We start from the raw sequence: 20,333 nt of genomic DNA, 5'->3' as shown, positions 1-20,333 counted from the left end.
TTGGAAATTAGAAATCAATCCACCCAAAGACTCTCATATGCACGATAATTACAAAATCAGTGGGAAAACTAGATTTAAAAAAGGGAGGAAGAATAAAAATGGTAGTACTGACAATCTGTCTCAAGCAATATTTGCCTCTACTGTGATTGGCCTAATACTATCAATAGCCAGCTCTCTTAATAGTAAGCGCCAAGTTAGTATCATATTTGCACTACTGCTTGTGCAAATGTAAGTATCACCAAGTTTCCTGGTGTTACTATAAAATGTGGAGGGCGAGCAATATCAGGGGTTTACTCATCCTGGCATAAGGAGATGTACAGCTAGCACGTTGGTATATGCTGGCGGGCATATTGGTATATGTTCAGGTATGCCCTATGGAGAGATTGGTTTTCAATGCTGGCGGTTTCTGAAGTCGGATTTTTTGGTTATATCTTAGAAATGAGTGGAGAGAAAAGGGGGAAAAAATTGAGATAACTACCTTCACTAATATCTTGGCTGTAACCACCATCTGGTTCAATGTCCGAGGGGATCATAATGTGCCATGTAGTCATGCGGGCTTCTGCTTCCAGTCCAAACCCATCCACATTGCTGAAAAATTCCAGTCAGTTTAAACTATATGAAGGAAATTACTGCAGCTGTAAACTGTGATGACTAAGTACTACTCTGCAGACACAAGTAAACGCTGGCTCTGTCACAGAGCTCCATAAGTGGCAGACATTTGGCAGATGCACAGAACAGAACTTATAGTTTATCATGAAAATGCCATTTTTAAGCAATGAGGTCACAAATCCACTCGACTGAATGTAATTAAACTAAATTACAGCATTAAGAGGAGAATCGTACTATTTAAGACACTTTTTTATCACTATTAACATTTTTACCTAAAAATTACGAAAAGTTCATTTAAGAACATTCTCCTCCTATGACTGTGCCCCCTTTCCCATATCTTATCTCACCACTCTTTGCTCCAGCAGCAGTGAAATACCTGCAGTTTCCTACATGTGCCATATTCTTTTTGCCCTCTGGGCAATCGCATAGATGACTCTTTCTTCCCACATCACTCTTCCCCATTCTCGTTGGAGGATTAACTTCATCCTCAACCAGGTTCAAGCTGTAACTCAGCAGGTGTCTCTCCCAGGCTAGGGGCACCTGTTATGTGTTCCCAAAGCACCGTGCTTGTAGCAAGAGCACATTGCTTAGTTATGGATCCTCCCTCGTAGACTGCATGCTCCAAGACCTGCCACAGGGTCTGTCTCATTCACATTTCATCCTAGTCCCTAATCCATTGCCTGGCCCCCAGCAGACACCAAAGAAATACTTTGCAAAGCAATCAGTGGCAAAATACTAATTTTACCCATTTAACATATATTGCATTTATTTATTGCATTCTTATCTTTTTACCCCTCTTAACCTCCAACAGTGTGTATCTAATTTACTTGAAAAGCAAACTCTTATTTAAAAATTATATATGTGACATGTGATTAACAAAAAATTTAAAGATACAGAAAATTAAAGCAAAAATATACTCATTATTTCACTGCAGAAATTCAACCCTTGTCTTTTACCTTCTCATGAAGTTTTAAGTAAAACCGAGATTAAAGAAAAAAGAAATGTTATAATCAGAAAAGTAGAACAAAGAGTTCTGGTAGAAAAATATCAAAGACAAATTCAAACTGAACCTAAAAGAGTTACCTTCCAACATGCAGGTTAATGAGGCAGTGAGCCAGACAGCTAATGAATTCTTGGTCATGGTTCCCAGGGCCCAGGATCAAGTTCCTGTTTACAGTCAGGACCCTGAGTGAATCAAGGAGAGCTACTTGCTGCGGGACTGTTTTGTGTGCCCGGGAGAACTGGTACAATATGGTCCTATTGAGGCAGTGATAAACCGCATCCAGTGACAATCCCTGGGATCTTCTTTTTGACTAAAGATATGAGAGATACTTTAATAAAATGGACAAAAAAAGTCTGCTTATCATTCACACATGAACATTTATTAGGTTTATTATGTATCAGACACCATGCTAAGTACTGGGGTGCTAAGATAAAAAATACAAAGCTCTTGCTATTATGAGGTTCAGAACCCACGAGACACATAAATGTAATGAGATGAGTGCTGTGTGTATATACATCTGTGTTCAGAGCAGCCTCCCTCAGAACACGGGCAAGTGCCATCTGGGTAGAGACTCCTACCCCACAAGTTTTGTAAGGGTGATCAATCGCTACTCAAAATTACTAAAAAAAAAAAATTACCTAAAATGTTAGTAAAGAACTTCTGACGTTGTTTCATCTCATGTGAGAACTTTTCTCTTTGGCTTAAATACAAATTTATTCTTAAAAAATTCTTGGGTGACATGTGTGTGTCTAATAACATGACAACAGTATTTCCTACTTTCTACATCGTGTGTTGAATAAGATTTATCACTTGTGCCAAACCGGAAAAAGTACCACAAACACACACTAATATGACATCTTCAAAGGAACAAGGACTACAGTGAACTTTGTAAAGATTCAATTACAAGAAGAGAATACTCCTCTAATATCAACTCTTCATGCTCTGTTAAATCTTGACACACTGATGCATCATACTATGAAAATCTATCAAATCGTATTAACTTAAGGTCTTTAAACCAACAGGAAGCTGTCCAGCTATGTGGTTAGCAATGAGCAATGCCAGTGGGGAAGGCAGTGGGAGCCCACAGCCTGAGAGAATGAGGAAGTTTTACATACTGGACACACTGGCACCGGGCCACGGGTAAGGGGGGGAATGGTTACAGACCTACGTTTTATTCACTTCTAATAAGCTGAACTTTACATTAAAATGTCAACATTCATTATCTTACTAGTTACACTTATTTCCAACAATTTTGACACCCGAGGCAAAGTTTTTCAATAGGAAAACATGTACTCTACAACTAATGTGACAATGGATTACCTGTGCAATTAGTTGAATTATAAAATCTATAAGAAGTTTAGATTCTTTGTTGAACATGCCTTGCCAAAGCTTGTCCACCACACGTTGTGTGAAATAAAACACATTGTTCACCAATACTTGGTAGCTCCCTCCACTGGTAATAGGCAGAGATGCATCTTCCCCTAAATTCCAGCAGGAAAAAAATGTCTTAAGAAAATTGATGTCCACCAGCCTAAGACCAGACCCTCCAACAAATCAGGCTAAGGCAAGATGAGTACATCTACTACCGTTAGAAATAAGACCATTAGCTCTTATGTACTACTTTAAGCAAAATGATGTTCATGGCCAGAAGTCATGATAAATGTTGGAAGAAATAATTTCTGCAGGATAAAAGTGTTATGGATGGAGACTGAAGTTTCTTACTGACTTAAGACAGTCTGTGATAAGCAAACAGTTCGTCAACTGTCAGTGACACATAGCCTCCCTTTGAGAGAAAAATTAAGTCAGTTTATTAGTTGTAAATTGATTCTGTCTAACTACTAAAGGGCAAAACAAATCATCAAACAAAACTTTAAGCACAATGAAGTAATGGAGGCAAAAGAGAGGTCCAAAAGAACTGTAAAACACAGAGTACCATCAGTGGTGGTGGTGCCATGGGGTACCTCTCACCCCTTCCATGATTCCCATCAGCACTGTTTCTCTTCTACAAGCTGCCCCGGTGGCTTCAGTGTGCTCGCTGTGTACATACTGCCTCAACACTAATCCTCCTGGCTCCTCCTCCAACAGAATGCCCCCTTTAAGCCCCTCCCTCCTTTCTAGAAATTAGGAGCCTTAACTGACTGTAATTATTATTCCCACCTAACTCTAAATCACTACACAATGCAAAACTCTTCATTTTGTGTCTTTATGTAGTAAGACTGATGTTACTTAAGATTCTCAAGCGATAAGAACAAATACAAAAGTCTGACTTGACACCACAGTTTGAGAGCTGCATGTTATGACAACACTAAAGATTTTCTTGGCAAACTTACTTTGTTAAAAAAAAATGATAATGTAATAGCATGGAGGTTCTATGATTTATATAATTACCAGAAATTCAAGTAGCAAATATGCTAAATCATTACTTTTCCTTCTTTAAATTTTGTCATTGTTTTACATATAAATGTTAGCTCCACTGTAAATGTATCAAGTTTTGTAGTTTTATTGTAACTAGAGACATACAGGAAAAACATTTTAATGTGCTTTGAATTTACATCCTGAAAGCCATTCTAAAGAATAACATAGATACCTATAACTGAATAATTCCACTAATAGGTATAGTTTCTGAGGGTGCTGGTAATGCATTTCTGAGTGCTCTTATACAGGCATGTTGCCTGGGTGGTAATTCAGAGTGCTACATTTGTAACTTATTTGTAAGTATATCACAGTAATTTTTAAAAGTATTAGATAATTCATAAAAATATACTGTTCACATAATATGGTTTTAAAAACATTTTTTCTCTTTCCTTGTCCTCTTCCTGCCACCTCTGAGCATATGAACGTGGACAAGCAGCTTAAGTACTCCCTGTTGTTGATCCTTTATCCCACGTTCAAAGGAAGGAGATAGATGGGCCTTTTCCTCATTATAGGAAAATACCAATAAGGGGAAAATGCACAGAAAAGAAGGAAAAAGATGAAGTTAAAAAAGTGGTATACTTGGGGTTTAGATAGAGAAGGGAAGTGATTATAGGTACTTTTAACAGAGTGAAAATAAAACATGATATTACCCAATAAAACATCAGCTGCAAGCAAATGGTCCATCACACTATCCAAAATATAAGTCTGAAATTCTTTTTGCTGAGTTCTTGTCGATCTTTCAGGGGAAGCCTAATCAATAAAATTTAGAATTAGAAACAGAACCCAGTAAACAAAGGTAAGGCTCATCAACCATAGTTATATTAAAAAAAACTACTGGTAAGTAGTAGAATATGTCACAAGAGATGGTATATATGCTTATACTCTCTTATTTTTCTGACCATAGATTAAAAAACAAATAGAAGCAAAGATGAAACAATACCTTCTTTTGAATCCTTTCCTCCAAAAGCAGTATTCTAAACATTTTAAGTATTTAATAAATATTTGATATCTATTATCCATCTACCTCACTTCCAAAAGAGATCTGGCAGTTTCTAATGAGATACAGATAAAATAAATCATAAAGCCATTTAAACAAACACAAAAGCTCAGGAGTCTAGTAACCAAGAAGGTAAAGTCAATGGGGAGGCAAGTATTTATATCAAAAAAATCAATTAAGCACACAATTTTGCTTTGAGCTTCCTAGGGTCAAGAAGGAGAAAAAATAATAATATGACTTACAAAGCCTTTAATTATCTATAAAAAAGGAAGCATACTATATAGTCAGCAAAGATGTTTTCCTAAGATTGTTCTGAGAAGAATGTTCCCTGTGGGTTTTTATAAAGAGGACAATGAACAGCCCTGTAGGTTGTACCTTTGATAATGGTTTTATACAGTACAAAGACGATTTTTAAAATTATCTTGAATAAAAGTTTAGGGCACAAAGTTAAACTATAGTTCTCTGATGGCAGTTCTTTTGGTAATTAGGGTGGTATGATCCAGGTGCATAACTTTCAAGTCTCTAGCCTGAGAGGTGGTAAAGCACTGGGAACACAGGGATGAAAGGTAGGAAAGATCTTTTTGTCATTCTTCTCAAATGCCAGTCATGTTAGCTGGCTTTGGATAGGAGCTGGATATTGAACGATTCAATAAACTGACATAAATTTGTTTCTTAAAAAGAGATCTGGATGTTGTAGTTACAAGCAGAGTACTGATGCTTTGCAAGTGAAGTTAAAGAATCTATTTCTTCTCGCACAGACAGGTCCAGGACTATGTTTATGACCATGCCGCAAAAGTGGGCTATAGAACACTGTTCTGCTTTATGCATTTAAAGTTAAAATCTGTTCCACTGGGGAAAAACCCACTTCTTTCTATTCTGATTTTCAAAGTGGTGCTGGTGAAGATTTTAAAAAAGCAGTTAAAATTGGAATCCTATATTCAGATCAAAGATATTATTCTAAGGATTCAAAAACCAACCAAAGTTGTAATGAACGTTTCTCTGTTTTTCTGATAAAACATATTTTGTTTTAAAATGAAAAACATGGGCCTAGCAACAGTTAAAAGAATATTAGTTCTTAGGAGTTTGGTTTGGCATTAGAATAATTTGGGAAAAAGTGAAGGTCATGACATGTTGTTTATAATCTTTTTTTAGAAAATTTATTTATTGATTTATTTTTGACTGCGTTGGGTCTTCATTGCTGCGTGTGGGCTTTCTCTAGTTATGGTGTGCGGGCTTCTAATTGCAGTGGCTTCTCTTGTTGTGGAGCACGGGCTCTAGGTGTGCATGCTTCAGTAGTTGTGGCACACAGGCTCAGTAGTTATGGCACACAGGCTCAGTAGTTGTGGCTTGTGGGCTCTAGAGAGCAGGCTCAGTAGTTGTGGCACACAGGCTCAGTAGTTGTGGCTCGTGGGCCCTAGAGCACAGGCTCAGTAGTTGTGGCTAGCAGGCTCTAGAGCGCAGGCTCAGTAGTTGTGGTGCACAGGCTTAGCTGCTCCGCGGCATGTGGGATCTTCCCGGACCAGGGCTCGAACCCGTGTCCCCTGCATTGGCAGACGGATTCTTAATGACTGAGACACCAAGGAAGTCCCTGTTTATAATCTTAATACATTTTCCTGTGTAGAACAGACTAATACAATGGTCAGCAGAAGAGTTGGGGCCAAGGCCTGCCTATTCCTCATGCTGACAGTACATCAAGACCCCACCCCTGTTAACGGAAGGAAAGCGAGGACCTTCAAGTGGTTAAGTGACAAGACAGATTGATAGGTCTGAGGACTACCCTGCAATCAGATAAGAGACCATTTTCAAACAGCTTGAGTGATCAAAATTTACGAAGGAGTAAGGCTCTCCACTCACAGGAGGATTTAAATACCCCTGAGGATGGCAATACTCATTCAGGATTATAATCAACTCAATGTGGCTAATGGGATAAGTAATAATGAGTAGGGTTTACAAAATCTTAATTAGACAAAGTTTTGGAGTATGTAAAACAGGGAACATAGAACATAGAGAAGTAGTTTGATCTGTCAACAATAGTTACTTTTACTTAATTAGAAAGTATTCTTTTGTATTCTATAAGGATTTAAGGCTGGCTCAGTCACCAACAGGCATATTTAATCCTCTGATTCCTCTCACTGAAACTGTTTCATGAATGATCATGACCCAGAATTAACTCTGTTATTGGCTCTAACTGCCAAGTTCAAATGTTCTTGCTGATACTCATAGTAGCCTAACTTTTAACGGACTTAAGACTTTATGAGTGCATGCATAGTTTTCTTGGGTGTTTTTTTCTTTTTTTAAAACAATTCACTGGACTACAATTACGTAACTACACAGTGCTTAGTTTTATGTACCTTATCTCATTGTGCACAATATCCTTTTGAAGTAGATACTATCATCTCCACTTTAGAAATAAGGTAATTGAGGCTTTGAGAGGTCAAGTCACTTGGTCAAGTCACAACTAGGTTTCAAACGTCAGTTTCTTTGACGCCAAAGTTCAGCACTTCACCTGCCATTCCATACTCTTCCAGCCCTACTAAAAATCTCCATACTGAAGTTAACAAATGCACAACAAGAGCAATTCAGCCACAAGCTCTCCATTTTTTTAGATAAACCTGGTTGGCCCACCAGACAACCAGGATGAATTCAGGGTCGAAGGAAGAGAGGGTGAGCCCTATGCTCTGCTCTGCCTGTGAGATCTGTCTTCCCAGAGAAGACAGTGAAGCCAGTCAACAACACGAGTCTTCAAAGACTCAAAGCGTCCTTTTTGAGGCCTGGGAACACCATGCAGAGTCGTCGTGGGCACATGTGCTCCCCGTGGCTGAGAGCCCTCTGGCTCTGCCGGGGAGGCCTTTAGTGCTCCGTAACAGGAAAAGCCTTCAAGGAAGAGGGGTTTGCGCTCTGTCCTTCTGACTGCAGAAGCCTGACTGGCTTCTCTTCTCTCAGTTATTTCATAGCACTCTCTTTGCCCACTTTTGCCACTTCTTTTGGTTTGTTTATTGCTCTGCAGGGGGCGCTGCACTCTGATGGGAACGGGGAGGTCTTTTAGAAGATGGCGGGAGCAGAAAGCAGCGAACTCCTCAGACAGGCACACACTCCAAATCAGCCTCCTTTGTTTCATCATATTTCTTTCCTTCAGGTATATACAAGTACTTTTTGATCTGTTCTCAGGTACTTTCCTTCCGTGGCCACATGCAGCAAATTCATTTGGCCTTTCATTAGATGCCTGGTGGTGACAGCAGAGGACGCTGGTGATTGTATAAGCCACCACAGGCCATTTGATTTTTGAGCAGGTCTTACGTGCCAGGCACTGTGTTATGAATCTTATATGTATTACCTTACTTAATTCTCACAACAGTCCTCAGAGACAGGTTCTATTTTTATGCTATCTTAAAGATGGGCAAACTGTAAGGGGTGAAGAGAACTAAGCTGGGCCAAGGTTACACAGCTATAAGCAGCACATGTTTAATTTCTCAAAATAGTTTTGCTGGGTGATTTATATATATTTAACTGTCACAAAAATCATGCAGGGGAGACAGTATATAACATCATTCTCTAGAGGATGAATTTAGCTCAGTGAGAATAAAATGTTTACATAATAAACCACAGGGCCAGAATTCAAACCAGGTCCTTCTATGACACCACACTGCTTCCCTTGTATTTGGCCTGACTCACACTCAAGCCAGTCTATATGAATGGGAAGCTTTTATTTTTATAGACTGCTAATAAAGATAACTTCACACATTCTTTTATAGATACAATCAAGTAAGTAGACACTCTTACGATGACATCCCAACAATCATAAGACTGAAAATGGCCTGGCTTGAGCATATCAGCCCAAAAATCAGTTGGTTCAAACACCTTCCTTCACGTAGGTAAATGGTAAATATATAGGATAGTTCTTCTGTTGACTTTCTTCAGAGATAGACTTCATAATTGTAACATTCAGAATCATATGCTTGTAATTTATTATTTTACACCATGGGAAGACATGGAATGCAACAGCATTTCCACTAAATATTTTTTGTATGTGTATTCTGTGTTTGTGTATTAGATTTGAAGTTCCTCAAAGCACTGATTTTTAAAAGCAAATTTATCTCTTTCTTATTAGATGGTATCATATCTTCCTGTTTGGGAACTGCCAGGGATATAGTTATAGTTAAATAATTCAGAAAAACTTAAAGAACACACCAAGGCACTGAGCTAACTTTGTGAGAGACAAAAGGACACATGAAAGTTGGTTCCTAACTTTAAAGAGTTGATAATCTATTTAGGAAATTCAATCTTGACACTCCCTGGTTCTTCCTAAAATACTACCACCCCTGACTCCCTAATGCAATCAGATAAAATTCCACTTCAGGGCAAGTTAGTGTCCACAATAATGAGAATGTTATCTCAAGGTTAATACATGTCATATCAAACTTTCCTTACTGAAAAATACAGAAAACCAAAATAAAAGACAATTATACAATTTACCCGTTGCTAGTTAATTAGCTATTAGGATTCCTACAAGACTGTTATTACTGAATACATACACTTACCCCATTTCCTCTACATATGTGTATTTTATTTTTTGGCTCAGTTATGCTTTCTTACAAACACCTATTCTTAACTTTATCCTGTTATTTTCTGAAAACCATTTTATTTTGCACAGAATGCTTCAAATTCTTACCCCATGCACTAAAACACTAGCCATCTCTCTTCTTAAAGTTTCCAAAGAGGACAAGCTCCACCAGGCAGGCTTTTAAATTCTACCAGATGAATTCTTGATGAAATCAATTATTTTTCTGCCAATATTGAACACTGTGGTCCCGGTTAACACGCTTTGCATAGGACTTCCCTGGTGGCGCAGTGGTTAAGAATCTGCCTGCCGATGCAGGGGACACGGGTTTGAGCCCTGGTCCAGGAAGATCCCACATGCCACAGAGCAGCTAAGCCTGTGCGCCACAACTACTGAGCCTGCGCTCTATCTAGAGCCCGTGAGCCACAACTACTGAGCCCGAGTGCTGCAACTACTGAAGCCCACGTGCCTAGAGCCCGTGCTCTGCAGCAAGAGAAGCCACTGCAATGAGAAGCCCGCTCACCACAACGAAGAGTAGCCCCCGCTCGCCGCAACTAGAGAAAGCCCGCACGCAGCAACGAAGACCCAAAGCGGCCAAAGATATATAAATAAATAATAAATAAATTAAAAAATGCTTTAAAGTGCTTAGCGTGACTGGTACCTAAATTACACTGATTTCTTTTAATTGATCAAACAGGTATTTTCACATGAATAAGATAAAACATTTGCTGGGATTTTAAGGTTTCAAATAAAAAGTTAACTGTTTTCGCCACTAGAGGGAGCAGAGAAAGTGCAGGTTCAGTTGTCAAACTGCTGAGGGCGGCATGTGGAAAGCTCCTCACAGAGAGAAGCAGTTAGTCTTTTACACTGATTGAATCTTTCATAAAACATTATTTTCAGAGCTCTGGCATGTACTGCTTGACCCTATTTATATGAATTGGCCAAAAGAATGAATGTATAGGCAACTAATTATATATTAGATCCCCTTCAATGATCTTCTATTTTTTCTTGAGATTTTTCTAGGTGAACATTTGGTTTTCAGGGATGGTCAATTTCTAGAGCCAGCAGTGTGACCACTTTAGGGTTTGTTTTCTGATGCATCAGCTAGTTCTTATCACTTATCAGGAGAATTAGCAAGTGCAATGGACTAAATGTTTGTGTCCCCCCGCAAAATTCATAAATTAAGCCCTAACCCTCAATGTGATGATATTAGAGAGGTGGAGCTTTCTGGAGGTAATTAGGTTTAGATGAGGTCATGGGGAGTCCACATGAGGGGATTCATGCCCTTATAAGAAGAGGAATAACCACCTGAGGTCTTTCTCTGCCATGTGAGAGCAAGGCAGCCATCTGCAAGCCAGGAAGAGGGCCCTCACCACAACCTGACCAAGCTGGCATCCTGACGTCAGACTTCTCAGTCTCCAGAACTGTGAGAAATGACTGTCTGCTACTGAAGCCACCCAGTCTATGGTATTTTGTTATAGGAGCCTGAGCTCAGATACCAAACAACCTACAAGTTTGCTGCCTTGGGGAAAATTCAGTAAGCGCATATTGAGCACCTATTATGTGCAATGCACCACACCTTAAGCCCCACAGGACACTAAAAGCAATAATACCGGAAGTGATAAATAAGAGGGACTGAAGTAGGAAGTTATAAGCTAAGGAGACAATGCTGCTGTAAATGACTAGGGAAGGAGCTATAACACTAAGGTCCATAGGCCAAATTCAGCCTATAGTTGTTACTGTACATAAAGTTGTACTGGAACACGACCACGCTCACTCATTTATGTATTGTCTGTGGCTGCTTTCTCATTAATGGCAGAGTGAAGTAGTTGTGAGAGACTGTACAGCCCACAAAGCTGAAAATATTTACTATTTGGCCCTTTACAGAAAACGTTTGTCAGTTCCTGGTCTATCCAGGGGAAGGGTGATAAAGGACTAAATTAAGGACATACCAAGAAGAATAGAAAGAAGAGAAACAAATTGATAGGGTGTATATTAGCACATTTGTGATAAAAAATTCCCATAGCTCATGATATGTTCTGCCTTTACAACCCAAAAGAATTAGAAATCTGAAAGGTATGTGGCATAAAACTTGCTTGGTTATTAACGCTCTCATTATAAAAACAAATTGAAAGAGATGTAAATGCATTTCTTTGTCTTTACCTCCAACAAAAGATCAATTAGTGGAGTCTGCTTGCTGGCAGGGGTAAGACAGAGGTTGTCTATTATTAAGACCCGCATGAAGTCAAAAACGAACTTTTTAGCAGGGTGATTGGTCAGGTATGTCTTGACACCCACGTTGCAGTACTCTGATTGGCTTCTGTTCATCCCTGTGTCTGCTGCAAAGGCTTTAAACTCTTCTGCTGGAGATCCAACTTCATCATCAAGATCAGTCACCTAGTAAAATCAAGTGGAAATATATCCTAGTCACATTCGATTTCATTTGATATTTTTACTTCCACCAAATTGTAGCAGCAACAGTATTTTTGTTCAGTGTTTCCCTCCTATTAAGCTATTCAGTGCATTACATCGTTCACTTTGCTTTACTTATTTTCTCTTTTCAGGGTGGTAATCGGGCACCATATGTCACGATTACTCAACACATGCTCTTTCTAATATTAAACTACTCACTGGCCACTAACCATATAACTGCTTTATGTTGAATTTTATCTCTATTGTGGATAACTGAACTTGAAATAAATGAAATAATAAAATGAGAATGACTATATTTGCTTATTTAAAACATACCTACTGAGAAGTCAAGTGTTATAGACTTTCAGATAAAGATCTGGCATAATGATTGCACCCAAGGGCTGACCCATTTTTGTAGGTTAAAAAAAAAAAAAAAACCCAAATAAGTAAGCAATACAAAACTAGTACCAAGTTTGAGCCAACAGAAAAAGAAAGAAGGATTAGAAGACAGATTACAAGATGCCGACAAGGAAAATACATCGAAATATTACTAAAATCTTTTTTTACCAAAAATGTGGATTCTAAAATTATAAACAAGCCATGGTGTTAAGGTTATGTGCTATACTTGCTTTTTTCCTAAAAATCGCCATAATTTTAGAACGAGTATTTCACCATTATACATGAAGAAAAATTAGTATGAAGAAGATACCTTATTCCAGCCTCTTGAGTAAGTGGTAGAAGTAAGACAAAACATCATGAAATTCTGAAGTTCTATGGAAGAACAACTGTCTTTTGGGTTCGTTTTAAAGGACAAAAGAAGTATTTATACTACGTATGATTACAGTCTAATAACTTTCTCTTTAGTGCAAAATATGAAAAATAACCGTTGAACAAAATAGAAAAAGTTGAACAGAAGGGACAAACACACATGTCATTTCTTATAAAGACAATCAATCCTGTAATTAATTTGCAAAGACTAAATGCAGGAGATGGCTAATTCCTGAGACAAATGAAGTGGAAATAAATTTGGTCTGACTAGAGTTCTGTAACCTGATTTCACAACTATACAGCTATCATTAAATATAAGAAGAAATGGATCAACAACTGCATGAAGATGGAATTCACTAATGAGGGACTTACAAGAATATGGTAAATGAAAACAGGAAGTAGAATTCACTGTTATTTCAAGGGAAAGCAGAAGGAGCATGTGGGGAGCCAGATACCAGATAATGATGTAAGAGATGAAGCAGAAAGTTATGAAACTGTAACTTGGTGAGAAGCTTAAAAGATTGGCCAAAAAAATCTGCTAACCATTGGAGCAGACTAATTCCAGTTTTGATATTTTCCTCCCCCTTTCCTACCATCTCTGAGTAAGGGCGAATGTTGAAGGGGAAGACCGTGGCTGCTAATGCACACAGGAAGTCGGGGCTCATCCACATGGAGGCCAGGTCTGGGACATTGTGATACAAGTATCTAAAGAACTGCATCAGGGTCACAGGATATTCCCGGAGCCAAGATCCCTCTTCTTCTGACTGCCAAGGCTGTCATGGGGACAAGAGAGGAAACAACATGTTAGAAAAACTGACACTACTAAATGTTACTCACTACTCTTCTAAAAACGGATAAATTGATGGTCCAGAACTCTTGTAAACCACACACAGGAGCAAACACACAGGCCAACAAATCTAGAAATAAGCTAAAACAAAGGTGATACCCCTAGAAACTGACAGGATATTTTTCTATTCATTTCAGTACTCACAGCTCAGTAACTAGAGTCAATGGTTTTGATTATTCATCGTTATCAACATGAGTATGGCTGGAGCCAGTAGTGGCTCTATTCCCATCAAAGTGGCCCCATCCTCCATCACGCCAGAGAGTTAGGATTAAGATAAAAATGGGGAAGTTGGGCTTCCCTGGTGGCGCAGTGGTTGAGAGTACGCCTGCCGATGCAGGGGACACGGGTTCATGCCCCGGTCCGGGAAGATCCCACATGCCGCGGAGCAGCTGGGCCTGTGAGCCATGGCCGCTGAGCCTGCGCGTCCGGAGCCTGTGCTCCGCAACGGGAGAGGCCACAACAGTGAGAGGCCCACGTACCGAAAAAAAAAAAAAAAAAAAAAAATGAGGAAGTTACTTGACCTTTCTGAGCTTCCTACTGTCATATAAAAAATGAGAACAGTGCTCTTAACCATTATGCAACTGTGATATTGTGATTCATAATAAGAAATATATATTTAGTCTTTGTTCCATTTCAGGCACAGAGATCCTAAAACCCTTGGCATTTCCTAAGTGATAAAAGAGCCATAAATGTGTATTTTTGTTAATCATAACAAGCTGCTTTCCACCACACTTGAGTTTATGTTGATGGGCTGTCTTGCCAGGGGAACCAACCATGGCACTAGAAGGCTGGAAGTTAACCGAACCTGTTCCCCACAGCCCCCAGGGACGAAGAGGGGCTGGAGACCAGGCTCAGTCACCAGTGACCAATGATTTAATTAATCATGCCTGTGTAATCAAGGTGCCATAAAAATAAAAAACATGGGGTTCAGAAAGCTTCTGGACTGATGAACACGTGGAGGTGCTGGGAGAGTAGCAGGACGGAGAGGGCATGGAGGCTCCGTGTCCCTTCCCACCTTGCCCTATGCACCTCTTCCAGCTGGTTGTTCCTGAGATACGTCCTTTTATAATAAACTGGTAATCTAGGAGGTAAAATGTTTTCCTCAGTCACGGGAACCTGAAATTTATAACTGGTGAGTCAGAAACACAGGTAACAACCTGGACTTGTGACTAGCATTTGAAGTGGGGCAGGGTTGGTGGGGGGGAGGGGTATCTTGTGAGACTGAGCCCTCAACCTGTGGTACCCGATGCTACCTCCCAGTAGATAGTGTCAGAACTGAATTGAACTGTTGAACACCCAGCTGGTGTGGTGAAACCTTCCACATACTTGGTGACCAGAAGTGTCAGAAGTAAAGTAGCGTTGTAGTAGAATATTGAATAAAGTAGACACATAGGAGTTGTTTTTCCTTAAAAGCCTTACAACAATAACAGTGATGATGATGATAAAAGAGTAACAAAAAAAGAATATATTTCAACAATGCTTATCTTCTGATACTTCCCCAGAGAGTGGCTTCTTTTTCAGCTTAGATTTTTATAATTGTTTATGAATAAAAACCAAAACAAGAATCCCAAAGCATTCTAAATTAACACATTTAATAGTAACATTCTTTTCTTAGACGGCATAAGAATAGTTTTGACTAAAATCAGATTTATCAGGTACTTGTAATCCAAAGAGTCTGGTTAATAATTCCTCTTACAATGTGATCCTAAATCGTATAAACAAATTAAATCATTATTCACGGTATTCCTGTAAGAAAGGTAGGAACATACATTTTGTCATTTACTCTTTCAATTTTTCATATCTAAGTTAGAAATAATTAGAATAGAAAACATAAAAACAAATACAAAATAAAACTTGCACTGATAACATTTTAAATCTCTAAATGAGAGTGATTTTAAAAGTTCAAACAACATATTGCAATGACATTCAGTACAATATATATTCGTTATATACACTTATACATTGAAATATGTATTTTATAGCGCTAACAGCATCAGTTAACACTTATGAAGTGCTTACTCTACACCAGGCACTCTTGTAAGTGCTTTGTGTATATACTAACTCATACATCCTCACAAGAGTCCTAAGAGATAAATTCTATTATTACCAGCATTTTATACATAAGGAAACTGACGCACATGAGGTTAGTATGTCTGAAGTACCAGAGTAGGGATTCTGAACCTAGCTCCCGAGCTCAGGATCTCAACAACTGCATGGTCTTTCCTTACACTAAAGATAACAAAACACAGAGGCTGAGGTTCCAGAGACCACATAGTAAATAAAGAGTTATGACAGCAAAGGATTCTTCTATTTTAAAAAATATCACAGGCAGGAAGAACTACCGACAGGTATCAGTATCTCAGGAACTTACTGAATTCAGCATGCTGCGGAGCATCCCCAATAATAAAAAAGCAGCTTCTGTGCATACGTTATGGATAGAAGAGACCACAGTTCCACTGGAGGCAGGCACTCCAAAGATAAATGTCCAAATGGAATCTAAATCAAACTGCAGAGGTGAAAGTGAATAAAGATTAGCCGTTGCCAATTTTTTTCAGTAGAGACCCTCAAAAGTTCTAATATTCTAAAATTTCTTTGAAATTAATTAGTTTTTTCCAAAGTGAGCAATGACAAAGAGATAGAGACCTAGCACTCCTCCCTCCTATATTTTAAAACTCATTTTTACATTTACAAGGCAAAGTGAATATTATGTATCATCCCGTCTTAGATCTATGTTAAAAACATAATTTTCTTTTTTTTCCCTAAGGAAAACAAACAAAAATAAAATACTTGCTAATTAGCTAGGCGATGAAATTAAAGAACTGATGGTCTTAAGCAGGATCTTTTTAAAAAGCACATTGAACTTACTCTTTCCCCCACTCTCAGAAATGTTCTAATTCACTTTTAGGTTACATACAGATGAAGATTTGATGAAATAAAAATCAGTTTGAGGAGATTTATTCATAGTAGTTTTATATAACACTTTATGACTATGGTGTCATGCTTATTTTGAAAATTACATAACCAACCAAACTCTGCTAAGCATGAATCTGTACTGTGACTTAATGTATGGGTACAGACTCAGCGTTTTCATTTAAAAGGTTTTGTCAATGACTAGAGTTGATTTGAATAGCATTTTGGCATTATTATGGAAGTATAACTGAGTTTAAAACTAAATTCCTATGTCTTTGCAGTGCCACAAACATGAACTATATAGAAATATCCATGACGGTCTCAGATTAGAAATCAGGTAAAGCCTTACTGTTTTCCTAACGTGGACATTATCTATCATTGAGAATTTAAAAACATTTTTCTAATCAGACTTGTACTAAGAATCCTTTCATACCCACCCAATTTATGGTATGTACACTACTCCATTTTTAATTCTACAGAAATTATATTTCTAGATAAAATCATGTTACTCAAAAGAATTCTTTTGATCACCATTAAAATATCATCCAAAGTCTTCACGCATATATAATCATATAGAGTAACCATAAAGAGAAAAAGACCAAATAGGTACAAAGGACTTCTTTTTGGGAAAATTGTCTATGGTACTTTCCGATTTTTATGTTCCAAATCAAATCCCAAACGTGAGAAAGGGATGGAACCAGTTGATTTTAGTGTGATTAACCCATCACCCTGCGGTGACTTTCTAACAAATGTAATTACACTTACACCCTACTAGATAATTCCTACCTGGCAACCCTGCTTACATCGGCTGCTGATGACAGGCACACTGACCTGCAGGTTCTCAGGCAGCTCACTAACTGGCTGCTGCAGAAACAATGCCATGAGGAGAAAATAGAGGGCAGGGACATTAGTGTGTTTAGGAAGGAATGACTGAAGAACTGGAAAACCAGGAAAATGACAAGCATCCCGGTTAATCTCCCTGACAGTCGATCTCCCACCAGCACTCCTGCCCACGTTGAATCCTAAGAGAAGAGGAAACAACGATAAGGACAAAATTAATAATCGATTACCATGCTACATTAACAAAGAAAGGAGTAATTCAGCATATGTGACATTTCCATCCAGAACATTCACATTAATATAAGTAACTATTCAACTGTTGAATTAATCTTTCAGTCAAAAGTTTTACTTTACTATCTCTTTGACTTTGGCAAGCCTGTCTATTAGGATACATGTCTCAAAACACAGCTGAGGCAGTCAGATACAAGAGGTAGTATAAATTCTACTCATTAAAAGAATGACCTCCAAAGAGCTCTAACATTTCCCTAAGAAGAAAGTAATATTCAAAACAGCCAGAATTTAAGATGCTACAAAAAAAATGTAACTTAAAAATATAGTTAATATATTTCATTTGTCCTGAAAATCATGATAAACTAATTACCTTAAATGATCTATGAATCAAGAGACAAGACAAAATGAATATGCAAAATAATCTTTCCTCACAACATGATCTGTAACTCTGCTGGAAAGCTGTCTGGCAGTGGGATAGCAAGTCTGAACCCACTGTCACTGTGGTTATCTGAACATCCAAAATCTGTCTAGAACCACAGCTCTACCAGGAGATGATCACTGCTTATTAATGTGGCTTACAGCACCAGCCTTTCTATCAATCCTGTTTCCTCCTTTATATAACTAACTAACTAACTTTGGGAAACAACTCAAACATCTAGTTGTTTTTGTTTTTTTTTGCGGTACGCAGGCCTCTCCCATTGCTGAGCACAGGCTCCGGACGCGCAGGCTTAGAGGCCATGGCTCACAGGCCCAGCTGCTCTGCGGCATGTGGGATCTTCCTGGACCGGGGCACGAACCTGTGTGCCCTGCATCGGCAGGCGGACTCTCAACCAGTGCGCCACCAGGGAAGCCCTCAAACATCTAGTTCTTTTGCCACCCCAAACCTAGTACAGTGCTCAGTACAGAAGAAATGTTGGCTAGAGATTCAATGGAAAACTTCTGCAAACAGCAAGATGAAAGATTGACTTTTACTCTGAAACAATTTTTATTTCAAATGAATATTCACATTTTTTTCCAAGTTCTTTTTTCTATGATGAAGTAAGCACATACTTGTTACTACTTAAAATAATGAAAGAGAAATTTGTATCTAGGTGGCTTTTTAAACAGTTCATCCAAATCAATTGCTCAGTGTGATATGAATTAATCTTCTAAAGCATGCTCTTCTAATTAACAAAAAATTGGACAGCAAATTACCAACCTCTTTCATGTATCATCTCATTTCTTAGACAATGGACATGTAAGAAACTGCTATTATCCTTTTTATAATGTAGAAAATATGCGATTTGTTCTAAGTCATAAAGTTAATGAGTGGTGGCACCAGGACTTGAAGCCTGTAAAGCTAAACTGTCTCCGTTGGCCTTCTCAATGACATTGTCACATTTCTGAAAAACTGGCTGCATTAGGATGCTGGGTGATTTTTGTTTGTAGTAAATTCTAAATGAAATCATGAATATAAAAAAGTCTGAGCCTTAAGAAATCAAAAAACATAAAGTGGTATTTTATACATTAAGTAGGAAAAGAAATTTTGATCAAATTATATGTCCTAAATGAAAACCAATACTAGCATTAATTTTCCTTTCCAAATTTTCACACTCTATTTCCACCCCATAATTGATATTAAAGAATATCTAATATGTTATTAGCAATTAAGCATTCATTTAGATTCAAGTTACAGCTACATGGAAGGTATTTTTATAAAGAAAAATCTGACAAAAAACTAAGAAATATGAATAAAATATTCAAAAACTTTAGGTTGTTCATCATATCAAAGAGAAACAGAATCAAATGAGATGATATATCTATATATATATCCGTATATATACACAAGTATGTATGTATCAGATATTCAGGGAAAGTTATATTAAATTTAATCAAATTTAAATTAAACTTAAATACCTAGATTTCTCTTTTAGAACCAAAGCAGCATATGCAATATACAAGCAGGTATCAATGAAGCACAAATAAATTCTAAGACATGAAGTCAGGTAGGTCAGATAAGTTAAAAGCACCTTTTCCTGATATTACTGAAGTGATGTAGGACAGAAAAAAGGACAGAACTGACTGTCAGAAGACAGATACTCAGACATATTACTGTCTGACACAGGAAGCTTATGTATTTAACAGTATTATTTTCCTAATTAGAGAGAAATTAATTCTTAATGTATACTCATTAGGTTTATTTCCTATAATATATAACTTATATACCATAAAGTACATACACCCGTATCTGGAATCCTGAAGGCAAGTGAGATGACATATGTTAAATAATTTTGCAAACTGCAAAGTCCTAGGTGAAACTTAGGTATTATTTTGGCCTTCAGTGAGAAGCAGTGCTGTCAATTAGCATTTAAAACTCTTACATTCTCTGAACTCACACTGAATTGTGCCTTTCACTGTTTATTCTCTTAGTAGCTACTAGCTACTATTAAGGTCAAAAAGCTAAATTTCTTGCTACGAAACTGTTTATGACACTTGTTGGCTATATCTTTCTCCCAGAGTCAATGCAAAACAGCAATCTATTTTTCAGATCATAAAGTCTCTATAATGATAATAATTTAAAATGCATTTTTTTTTTTTTTTTTTTTTGCGGTACGCGGGCCTCTCACTGTTGTGGCCTCTCCCGTTGCAGAGCACAGGCTCCGGATGCGCAGGCTCAGCGGCCATGGCTCACAGGTCCAGCCGCTCCGCGGCATGTGGGATCTTCCCGGACCGGGGCACGAACTCGTGTCCCCTGCATTGGCAG

The 20,333-nt window shown here is 38.1% G+C and overlaps 1 protein-coding gene across 10 annotated transcripts in view; it reads right to left on the bottom strand.

Moving 5' to 3' along the window:
* The window catches only part of WDFY3 (WD repeat and FYVE domain containing 3), a 264,038-nt gene that overhangs the window by 66,051 nt on the left and 177,654 nt on the right, over nucleotides 1-20,333 (bottom strand). For 8 of the 10 annotated variants that reach the window (XM_027095853.1, XM_027095860.1, XM_027095857.1 and 5 more), the window contains 8 exons: nucleotides 17,306-17,541; nucleotides 15,981-16,115; nucleotides 13,356-13,535; nucleotides 11,746-11,979; nucleotides 4,678-4,777; nucleotides 2,933-3,093; nucleotides 1,693-1,922; nucleotides 479-588 (listed from right to left, as the gene is read on the bottom strand). In XM_027095853.1, coding sequence (XP_026951654.1) covers nucleotides 479-588; nucleotides 1,693-1,922; nucleotides 2,933-3,093; nucleotides 4,678-4,777; nucleotides 11,746-11,979; nucleotides 13,356-13,535; nucleotides 15,981-16,115; nucleotides 17,306-17,541 — 1,386 coding nt within the window. The remainder of the gene's footprint in view (nucleotides 1-478; nucleotides 589-1,692; nucleotides 1,923-2,932; nucleotides 3,094-4,677; nucleotides 4,778-11,745; nucleotides 11,980-13,355; nucleotides 13,536-15,980; nucleotides 16,116-17,305; nucleotides 17,542-20,333) is intronic. The other 2 variants (XM_027095855.1, XM_027095863.1) reach the window with 2 other exon arrangements.

Source organism: Aethalodelphis obliquidens, unplaced genomic scaffold, assembly GCF_003676395.1.
Source record: "Aethalodelphis obliquidens isolate GAN/ISIS:26980383/991018 unplaced genomic scaffold, ASM367639v1 scaffold95, whole genome shotgun sequence".
NCBI lineage: Eukaryota > Metazoa > Chordata > Mammalia > Artiodactyla > Delphinidae > Aethalodelphis > Aethalodelphis obliquidens.
Note: the sequence above shows the minus strand (reverse complement) of the source record. Positions and strands in the feature narration are given on the sequence as shown.